This window comes from Solanum pennellii, chromosome 12 (assembly GCF_001406875.1).
Source record: "Solanum pennellii chromosome 12, SPENNV200".
Classification (NCBI taxonomy): Eukaryota; Viridiplantae; Streptophyta; class Magnoliopsida; order Solanales; family Solanaceae; genus Solanum; species Solanum pennellii.
Window position 1 is genome coordinate 184,730 of NC_028648.1, and position 11,270 is coordinate 195,999.

Genomic DNA, 11,270 nt, shown 5'->3' on the forward strand with positions numbered 1-11,270 from the left:
AATGTAATTTCTGCACGATGAGACAAGTTAGAAATGAGCTTTGTGGATCAAAATGGAGGGGTTGCACTTTTGGATTTTACTAGACTTTTTTAAGAGGGTGGTAGCAAATTTGAGGTTTTGGTTTTGTAGAATAAATATACCTTCGAACTATTGTAAATGATATGTAGACATTTTCTGTCATATTTTTGGGACATTGATGTTCATGTCGTCCAAAAACTAGAGCATATATATTCTTTATACTAACGGACATACATGTGTCATAATCTTATCTAATGACCGACTTTTATTAAATATCATATCGACAGATAAGATTGTGTCTCGTGTCCCTATTCAGTTTTCCGTAAGAGTGAAGGATATATGTGCTTTAGTTTTGGACGATGGGGGCATCAATGTCCCAAAAATATGACAAAAAATATCTGCATATCATTTACGATAATACAAGATATATTTGTTCCACAAAACCAAAACCTCAAATTTGCTACCACCATCTTAAAAACTCTAGTAAAATTAAAAACTCTAGTAAAATCTAAAAGTGCAACTCCTCCTCCATTTTGATCCACAAAACTCATTTCTACCGGGTTGTATTTTCACTAGCCATGATTAAGGAAAAATAATTAATATCTTTGCTAATATATAAATTTTTATAAACGCAAAAGTTGAAAAACCATCCCTATTTAAAAAGCACGTAAGGTAAATTAATATGTTTGAACAAAAAAATAATTGACTCCCAAAATAGTACCTACTAAAAAAATATTCATATTTGTGCATTATGATTTTGACTTGTTTAATACTTCAAAATTAAACATTAATTTTTTCTTATAAAAAAGATATATTAGTCAAGAGAACCAAATATATAGACTATATACATCCTGAGAGAACTTGATCAAGAATTACATTTAAGGAAGGACGGATGTTTGTTATTTTCGATTTCTAATTTAAAGAAAAACATTATATTCATTACCTAATAAGTATAACCAAATAAAAAACATAATTTGTAAAAATAATAGAAGTGACTTGATGTATGTTCAATGTACTATTTTTGTTATAAATTTAGTTGTTCAGTGGCTTCTTCGGAGCTTTCACATGATTTAGCTTTTGAGATACTAACTCGAATATTCTTAGAAACTCTAGATGCATGCAGAGTAGTAAGCAAAAGATGGAATGTGATGACTTATGAATCAAGCTTCATGCAAAGTTATTGTCGTAGAACGAACAATATTTCAGGTTATTTCTTTCAAGGTCTAAAAAACTCCAAATACATTTTGAAGTTTGTTTCAATGAATGGATGTTCAGGAAAAGAATCATTTTCACATCTACCTATTGAAACCTTGAAAACGAAAGATAGATTATTATTCAATTAACAACATGAAAATTGAGGCATTCTTCAAGGCAAGGAATTTTGTGTTGCATGAGACCAACAAGAACAATAATTATAGGTACTACATGTTAGGACCGAAACTAAGCAGGTGTAAATGCGGAAGCCAGCAATGCACACCTCGAAAGACTACGAGTAAGAAGACAACGAGAAATATACCAAAAGACACAAAGATTTAACGTGGTTCGGTCAATCGACCTACATCCACAAAGGAGATGAGCAATCCACTATAAATATGAGAGTATAAAATACAGAGGGAACAACCTCAACCAATTCACTCGGAATACATGGGAGGTTCACACAAGTGATAACGTATCAAGCTTGTGACCCACAAATTCTCCCTCTAACTAAAACTCTCAAAGCCCTTAAGACTACATTGTGAATGCTGATTAAGTTAGAAGGAATATTCCTCTATTTATAGAGTCCTAAACCTTTTCCTACAAGAAAAGGATTAGTCAATCCAAAACCTTTTCCTAAAAGGAAAACCTATTCATGGTAAGAAATTTAGGGCAAATAAAATCCAACACTACATTTGCAAACCTACTACTCAACAATGGAAAGTGTTACCTAATCCAAAACTAAGGTATTGGACTGTCAAAGTTATTGTACTTAAATCAAATTCCTTACATTTCAAGATTCTTCGTTTGTCAAAAGACTCTCCAACGCGTTCTAGGTATGTAAGATTATTTACATATATAATAATTTTTCTTTACTTCATTTAATTTGTAGAAGTTAACTATATATCCTTCATTTTAATGTTTGTTTAAATATAGGAATTTGGGATTTGGCAATTATTTTTGTGAAATTTTCGACTCCAATACTAATGCATGGAGACAAGCAAATATAATCTCACTTTCTGAAGATGTGTGTTTGAAATATCATCATCAACCTATCAATGCAAGTGGTTTACTTTATCTTCTTACAACTTATGATCAAGTATTAGTCTTAAACTACGATGGAGAAGAGGCGTATCCAAGATTTAATCTTCCAGAGCAAGTGTCCCAAAATAAAAATTATAAAGACAAAAAATTAATTTCATATGATCGAAGAAGGCAAGTTGGGATTTATTTGTTTGTCTCCAAGTGAAACCCTAGAGCTTTGGTGCATTGAGAATACTATAAATCATGTTTGGAGGAAGAAACAAGAAGTTGAGACTGAAAACATGAAGAAGGTGATGAATTATCCCAAGTCCAATTGACTTCTATAATAATGATGTTATTGTGATGGAGGGTTGTAATGGACATTTGTTCTACAAGCAACAAAATGCAAGTTTGCATTTGGTTAATTCACACAAGTTATATTGTCCTAGCGAAGTATTTCCTTTTTGTTCGGATGTAGATCTCATGTTCACTCTTATATTTAATTCATCGCATATAAATATATTTTTTTAATAAAAAAAAAGTAATTAAAAATGATATATATAATTAATGAGATTGACTGACAAGATTTGAATAAAATATCCTTCATATATCATTAAAATGACAACCATAACATAAAAAAAACAAGTTCAAACTAGATTAAATGCTACTAAAAAGGAAAAAGACTAAATAATAATAATAGAAAAATAAAAAAGTAGTACAAGTTCAATGAACACCCTAAGATTCTTCTCCATCTTTGTTGTCATTAGGATCCATTTCATTTTCAAACGTTTTCACTTTGTTGCCTTTTCCTTTCATTGAGTTGGATCTTCTTAGTATCAAATAGATTTAACAAACCTCTAGTTTCTGTAGTGTCAAGTTCATTGAATTGAATTTTTGCCTCAACAAGATCGTTAAATAGTTTTTCCATTTCCTTCCGCTTAACCATTTGCTCTTTTTCATAAACACGTTTTATTCGCGCATCCACTATTTTCTCAAGTTCATCGACATGCGTTGACAACTTCTTTACCTTTGCAGTCTCGATGCTAGCTAAATAGTTTTTCACTCTATCACTAGCCTGTGCTACAGATGGCCAAACAAAAGCATTGTTCTCTCCTGGACCAAAAACAATTACACCAACTTCAATATCACATAGAATTGACAATTCATTTGCTTGCTTAAATAGTGCTTCTATTCTTTTATCCAAAATGACTTTTTTCATTCTAGGATCTAGATTCCTAGTGCTCCTAACCCCCTTCATAGTCATTTTCTATTCAAATTATAAATATTGAATAACACTGTTTGACTGATATTTATAGAGGGCTAGATTCACATAAGTTCACAATCTCATAATTAGGTGTACCAACTTTCCTTAGCATAGATTGTTAAAATCGCATGGATTGACTTAAAAAAATAATTTTTTAAATCAAAAATTAAAAAAACCAAACTGATGCAATGAATTTTAAGTCAAAAAAATAAAAAAGTCGGGGGAGATTTATTTTTGGTCTTTGATTTATATTAAGTCATTTAAAACTTACTTTAAGTTATTCTTTTTTACCTAGTCAAACACTTCCCAATTTATTTTAAGTCATTTTTGACTTATTTTAAATTATTTTTTTATAGAAGTAAAAGATTGACTTATGACCAAATTGTGAAGTTTGAGATTAAATCTTTTGTGTCAACTTTAAGGAGTTATTAATGGATTTCGTCTAAAAATAATATATAACATTTTTAAATAATAAATTAAACTATTTTCCATATATATATTGACCAAATACAAGTGGACCATTTCCAAATGACCCTCTACCACTTTCCCCACCTCCCCCACCCCTCCTACTCTGAAACATAAAAACAACAAAAACCAATTTATTTATTTTTTTAAAAAAAAAACTTTTTCTACCCTTTTTTCTTTAATCTCTTTATTAAAACACCAACCAGCTAAGCATAAAAAAGGTATGTTGTAGGTGGGTCCCCTGTTGTGTTCTTGTTGTTGAAATTCTTGATCAAAGTTGTTGGTATTGAATTTTAGATTTTTGAGGAGTTTCCAAAGTAACAAAGTTTGAAGCATGTGGAGGAACTATGGAGCTTCTGCTGATTCATTCTATCAGGTATTATACTGTAGAAACAGCGAGATATTTGCGTTTCAGCCTGAATATTTATATATTTGTTTTTATTTTTCTAACTGTATATTTATTGATAGGTCCGTCCTGAATGTGCTGATGATGTTCCTGAAACCAAGTTTAGAATCAAGGTAATTGGTATTTTTCTAGACACATACTATTAGTTAGATGAGTACAACTAATTTAATGTTTGTTGTAATTTTAGTAGATTTTTGTAGTTAAGTTTATGTTGTTTTGATCTGTTATGGTAAAGGCTTGAATTTTATTTATGATTTTGAGATTATAAGAGATGCAAATGTTTGGAACAATGATTTTGATTGATACCATTTACATTTTTAAGTTATAAATAAATGAATTCTGTCTTTATGAATCCTCACTATCCATTTTTGTCAACATACAACAACATCAAAGCCTCAATCACAACTGATTTTGGGGCTATATGAATCCTATATCCATTTTTGCTCCATCTGAAGTTGTTACATTCCAATATTTAATTTGAGTTTTCTAACACTATAGAAGGAAGTTTCTCTACATATTTTACTTACATTCTAATCTCTGCCGGGATTAAAAGGACCCTTAGCTAGTATTGCACCTAATATAAACTCACCGACATGTCCAAACCTTAATTTCTAAGGTTATATGGAAGGAAGTTGAGTTTTGATGTTTGTATTCCAGAAGCTGCTCCCTGCTAGTCAAATCTCCTATCCATCGGTTCCTATAATCTTTTTAAGGAAGGTCTTCTTGATTATTTGATCGAGATGACTCTTCCCTAGTTAGTAGCAGGTGAGGAACATTTCACGAATTGCTGACATAATCTCTAGAAAAGATCATTAATTTGTCAATTATTTTGGTTGTACTATATAGGTGTGAATTAACAACAGCTACTACTATTACAAGTCTACGACTCAAAACCAAGCAAGTTGGAGTCGGCTATACGTATCATCACTGTCCATGTTGCTTCGTTTAAGCTCATGTTAGCTAGTCTATGGTGAATAATCCTAACAATACTGAAAACAGGTGGCGGGAACTAGTCTAGAATTTCTCCCGTTACAACACTTGCTGTTTTTTTCCTCTACTTAAATGGTGTAGACTGATTTCAGGATTGTTCATAAGTCTAAACTTGAGCATTTTGGGCGATCTGAAATTTACCTATAAACATCAGGGGCAAGGATAAAGCCTTTGCCCTCCTTCCCAAAATCCTGTGTAAACATGGAATAATGAGGATACAAAAATATTATGAAGGGGATGACAAGAAATATAATAACAGAATAAAAGAAGAATTTGTTACCATTTTAACTACTATTATTTTTAGTTGTATGAAAAGAAATTGTCTTTTCTGTTTACCACCAGAACAAACTGATATTAATTCATAAAATGAGGGTCTGATAATACATCAATTTTTTATAAGATTAGTTAAAAATTGTATTGATATTTTATTACTATAATTGTTGGATATGTTCTACAACATTGAATAAGATTATAGATGATCATAGATAAAGTCGCAAGTAATGTGAAGATAAAGGACAAAATTAGAGAAGGTCACCTGAGATGGTTTGATCATGTCCCATATAGACTTCAAATTGTATTGATGTATAGGTGCGACACTGATCTTAGTTGTTGTTAAAACAACTAAGACTCCCAAATATCTAACCATCTTAGCTGTTGTTACACTTACATAAGGTTTGGCATTAGGAATGAATTTTGTTAAAAACATGTGTGTCAATGTAAAGATAATTGTGAGATTTGAAAGAACCTGTAGTTTTAGATAACTCATGATTTACTCTGTAATGAATGAGCACGGTAGACTGTGAAGGAAGGGGATTCATATAATGACCTCAACTTGGTTTGGAATTGATGTGTAATTGATTGATGGCTTGAATTGAATCCTTGTCACCCTTCATTTCTAATGTTTTGCCTCATATTTATTATCTAATAATCTACTTATTCAGGTTGGGAAAACTTTAAGTTCAAGAAGATGGCATGCTGCATTTACCCCCGAAGGTTATCTTGATATAGGCAAAATACTTGGTCGAGTTTGTCGTGGGGTAAGGTTAGCTTCATGATTCGTAAGTTACTTTCGATTTATGTGCCAATATGATTCAGGAATATTGCAATTCTGCATTTTTATCATTTTTACTGTTTGTTTGATGTTTTTTCTGTGTGGGACTAATTAAAAGAACTTGTGACATAATCCTAGTCTTTATAAGTATTTCTTGTAAGTTCATGCATCAGCGTAACAGAATATTTAGTATCGAGTATTTGTGGCTTTTAGGGAATCCATCCATCAATTAGAGGTGAAGTTTGGGAGTTCTTACTGGGCTGTTATGATTCAAAGAGCACATTTGAGGAACGAGAGCAATTACGACAACGTCGGAGGTATTTTACTTTCCTTACTAAGCAAATATAAATATATCCAGGCAACAATTAATTTTTTTCAAACTGTATGCTTCGTCATCCTAAGTTAGTTACTCGAGTAGAATTACAATAGAAGTTGTTGTTGGAGGTGACTCCAACATGTCTGTTTTCAGCTGCTTGCATAAAATTTTTATGCTCAGTGGTTTCCATAGCTTCATATCTGAAGATTTACCTTTTGCGAATTTTGTATCTGTGGTTCGGCAATAGACAAATACATTCTCATGTGAAATTTGATAATACTTTGCCATTCGACAGTATATATCAATACCTGATCCATGTCAAAATCACATTCTCAACGCACATTTCTTGTATGCATCAGGGTACAGTATGCTGCATTGAAAGAAGAATGTCGTGGGATGTTTCCCTTAATTGGAAGTGGTCGGTTTATTTCTGCACCTGTAATCACTGAAGATGGTGACCCTATTCTAGATCCTATAGTTCTTCAAGAGTTGAATGCGGCAAAAGAACCAACTTCAGCTGGTCAAGTTGGTAATACTTAATATGTTCAGTCCCCAAGTAGTGTGATTTCTCTTTCTCTTCCTTTCTGGTGGAAGGGCTCTCGGATGCTGTATAAAGTGACATCGTTTTTTTGGACATCGTGCAATTACAGGTCCATCTGATGGTTTTGAATTGGTGAAGGAGCATGACAAAAAAGTAATCCAGTGGAAACTCTCATTACACCAGATAGGTTGGTTATGTATACAGATTGCATGCACTTGTTTCTTATCATGCCAATCTATGTTTTTTATTCATCTGTTCTCCGGTTTTGGCAAGTCGAGTGTTGGCTTGGGATGTACTATGGATTTTTCTTATTAATTTGGCAATCACTTCCTTCTTCTTTATTATCAAATTTAATTTCGTTATCTGTATGTTACATCTTTCCATCCTTGTTCATATTTATGCTAGGATTGGATGTGATTCGTACTGACCGGACACTTGTCTTTTATGAGAAACAAGAGAATCTATCAAAGCTTTGGGATATTTTGGCTGTTTATGCTTGGTTTGACAAAGAAGTTAGTTATTGTCAAGGTGAGTTATTGTAGTATCTTCTTAAGATAATTCTTCCAGTATTTTGGCTTCTGAAGTAGACTAAGAACTCATGTTTGTGATACTTGTTTGAATGTTGTAGGTTCTACTTATATCTCGTCTTTGACTTAATACCATGCACTATGCTAAAGTTGACGATAAGTTCTAATTGCTCAAATCTGTGAACACTCAAAATTTCTATAAAGCTAAATGTTCAATTCATAAATTATTCTTGTAAGGGAAGATGTCCATTTATTACTAATTGTCCTTTTGTGTCTTTTCTCACGCCGGCGTTAATACTTTTGTCAATGTCAGGATTAACTTTATTTCCATGGGGAAAGAATCCTTTTTTTCCCTTCCTATCCAGTATTTCCTTATACATGATCACAAGTTTATCTCTTATTTATTGCTTCTAGTTTGTGCTGAAACTATTTTAACATTTGACTATGACGAACAGGAATGAGTGATCTTTGTTCTCCCATGATTATTCTACTTGATGATGAAGCAGATGCATTTTGGTGCTTTGAACGTATGATGAAGAGACTGGTACATAACTTTACTCGGACTGCCTGTTTATAGTTGTGTAAATTGTATTTTTCATGAATACCCGCATCATTTCATAACAGAACTTGTTTGGTTACCTCAAGTTGAATTCCAGTAACACTAATTTGTGTTCATCGATCCTTTCTATATCTAGCCTTGCAATTCCTTAGATTTTTGTAACTACTGTGGCTAATACGAAATGTTCTGTGCATTTTTAAAGAGAAAAAATTTCAGAGCTACTGGGAACTCTGTTGGAGTGGAGGCGCAGCTAAGTAATCTAGCATCAATAACTCAAGTTATCGATCCCAAACTTCACCAGCACTTAGGTACCACCTCTCTACTTTTTATAAATGCATCCCAGAAGTAGTCAGTGATTCTCTCATTTTATGCTTCAAATCTAGTGAAAAATATCATTGAATTTCCTTGTGATCTTGGCAACAGAGACATTAGGTGGAGGGAATTACGTGTTTGCTTTTCGGATGCTCATGGTTATGTTCCGTCGAGAATTTTCTTTCTCTGATTCGTTATATCTTTGGGAGGTTAGACTCATCTCCTGATATTTTGTCCTGATCTGAAGCTGTCATTTAAGATGGCTTTGCAATTGGACGCGTGTGAAGCCACTAGCAAATTCTAAATCTTTTGTTTGCCAACAGATGATGTGGTCTCTGGAATATGATCCTGAGTTATTTTTCATGTATGAAGAAGACCCTGACTTGACTGCTGAAAATTCTGGACGAGCAAAAGTTAAGTCGATACGTCAGTATGGGAAATATGAGAGAGAGAACATGAGAAGTGGAGGTAAAGATACAGAAGCTCCCCTCCCAATTTCTGTTTTCCTAGTAGCCAGCGTCCTGAAGGACATGAGTGCGAAGCTAACAGAAGCTAGAGGACTGGACGAAGTTGTTAAGGTTGGTTTGACAAATACATAATTAGGTGCTATGTCTTTGTTACTTCTGTTTTCTCCTTTTAAATCCTGCTTTGATATGTTTTTACTTGAGTTGATGGTCTTTTGGAAACAACCTCTCTACTGGGGTAACGTCTGTGTACACTCTACCTTCTCCAGACATCATCTCTTGCTTATTATTTTCAGATCCTGAATAATATTACTGGACACTTGGATGCCAGAAAGGCTTGCAGTAGCGCTATGAAGCTTCACAAGAAGTATCTTAAGAAGGTAATCTTTCCTATTGACGGATAAATGAAAACGTGTGTTAGCAAGATTACATTTCAAAAGACAGATTTCATTTATAAGTACATCTACTGGTTAAAACAGGCAGCCAACACTAATAGGTAGTCGAGCAGAGGCGAGTACTATGTAATATTCTCACTGAACTTAACGACAACATCTTCTCATTGCTGGCCAAGAAGGTATGACAAGAATCTATATTCATATGTTTTGGGCTGGTCGATGAACATTAGCTGTTTTTGCTACTGTAGTTATGTTATGATGTGCTAAGACGTAATTGTTGTATTCAATCCAAATGTAATGTACAAGGACACACTTTCAAAGTTTGTACTATAATCTCAGGAACAAAACAATGTTCCATATTTGTAAGGGATAGCTTCAAATATATTATAATAAATATACTCATGTTTTTATATACACTAGATTTAGGAACGTGCGTTGCACGTTTATCCCAAGATACTTCATATAAATTTTGTATCGTAAAATTTATCATTGTTTCGGTAGAAATTACATATATCTTCCTAGTAAAAATATTATATATTTAATTATAAAATTGACTAAAAGTGCATAAAGTAAAAATAACTATCACACAAATTCAATATTCCGATGAAGATATTAAAATACAACATGATAGGTTAATGTATACAAAGCAACAGGCCATAGTAAATTATCAATAATAATAACACAACAATAGAAAGTACGTTGTACAATAACAACAAGCAAGAAACATAAATGTTAAACTAAATAAATAAAAAGAGACGAGAAAAGAGAGCATAGAGATTTTCTCATTTTTTTCCAATTGGTTTAAGTTTATATATTATTGTGTGAAATGTCACTATTTATTATTGGATAACATTGAGAAATACAAAGAGTTGTCATAAATAAATATTAATCCATTTGAGATTATCGATGAGAAATGAGAGTAATGAACATAATGAATATAATTAGTGAGAGTCACATACATTTACAAGTTGATGGTAAGTTATGTATACTAATATGATGATTTACTATTTACTATTTAATATTAATATTTAATTTATTAAACAATTTATAAAATTTAAATGTACTGTGTAAACAAAACTGTAATCTAAGAATAAAATATATAAAAGAATTCAAATATACTAAATCTGTAATGGAAAATCATTATGACTAAGTATTAAAAAATTTATACGAAAATACACCATTCAATCAAATACATTCTTAAAATAAAATTACAAATACAAAAAAAAAATATCAAATATGGGAGCAAGTTTAGCATAAGGCTACCAACAAAAATGCAAATTGATAATGTAAATTGAAGACATTCCTTTCCCTATTTTTAAGACATTCCTTTCCCTGTTTTTTATTGATAATGCAAATTGAAAAAAAGCTATAGTAATAAACATTCAACCTTTGACCATAAAAAAAAGTTAAAAGTTTTGGAAGAGAAGTTAACGAAAGCGACATTCAACTACATAAATGGAGGGGTCTTATCATAGTTCTAATCTCGGCAAATTACAAAAACAAATACATCAAACTCCGATATTCTAGTAATTGAAGTGTTATTCATCCCTATAATCACATTACGCCTTGTAATCTTGACAGAAATCCTCTTTGCCTTGAAATTTTCTTCACTTGATTAAAGCTTCTCTAGTCTTCCACACACAAAAATTGTATCACGTATAAATCTTTCTATGAAGATACTATTAGAAAATTTTCATAGAAAGATTTGTATTTATAGGGAAAAAATATAGTTTTGGAATATGAAG

At 32.0% G+C, this 11,270-nt stretch overlaps 2 protein-coding genes across 2 annotated transcripts; one reads left to right on the top strand and one right to left on the bottom strand.

Annotated features, from left to right (window-relative positions):
• Nucleotides 1-3,016: 3,016 nt before the first annotated feature.
• LOC107005901 (MADS-box transcription factor 47-like) lies at nucleotides 3,017-3,499 on the bottom strand. Its single transcript, XM_015204548.1, has one exon. It carries the CDS (start codon nucleotides 3,497-3,499, stop codon nucleotides 3,017-3,019), a length of 483 nt encoding a protein of 160 aa, XP_015060034.1.
• Nucleotides 3,500-4,132: 633 nt separating this feature from the next.
• Nucleotides 4,133-9,939, top strand: LOC107005555 (TBC1 domain family member 15-like). The gene is made up of 13 exons (XM_015204179.2): nucleotides 4,133-4,340; nucleotides 4,433-4,483; nucleotides 6,302-6,397; nucleotides 6,625-6,728; nucleotides 7,087-7,256; nucleotides 7,378-7,455; nucleotides 7,674-7,796; nucleotides 8,251-8,339; nucleotides 8,557-8,662; nucleotides 8,778-8,875; nucleotides 8,990-9,244; nucleotides 9,427-9,510; nucleotides 9,610-9,939. The coding sequence occupies exons 1-13, from the start codon at nucleotides 4,299-4,301 to the stop codon at nucleotides 9,628-9,630; spliced, it is 1,317 nt and encodes a 438-aa protein (XP_015059665.1). The 5' UTR covers nucleotides 4,133-4,298; the 3' UTR covers nucleotides 9,631-9,939.
• Nucleotides 9,940-11,270: the final 1,331 nt, after the last annotated feature.

What these genes read in the sequence shown, in the direction of transcription:
- LOC107005901 (XM_015204548.1), bottom strand. Translation starts at nt 3,499, where the DNA reads ATGACTATGAAGGGGGTTAGGAGCACTAGGAATCTAGATCCTAGAATG.
- LOC107005555 (XM_015204179.2), top strand. Translation starts at nt 4,299, where the DNA reads ATGTGGAGGAACTATGGAGCTTCTGCTGATTCATTCTATCAG. An exon ending in CTGCTGATTCATTCTATCAG is followed by an intron (nt 4,341 to 4,432) that starts GTATTATACTGT and finishes ATTTATTGATAG; the next exon opens with GTCCGTCCTGAATGTGCTGA. An exon ending in AAACCAAGTTTAGAATCAAG is followed by an intron (nt 4,484 to 6,301) that starts GTAATTGGTATT and finishes CTACTTATTCAG; the next exon opens with GTTGGGAAAACTTTAAGTTC.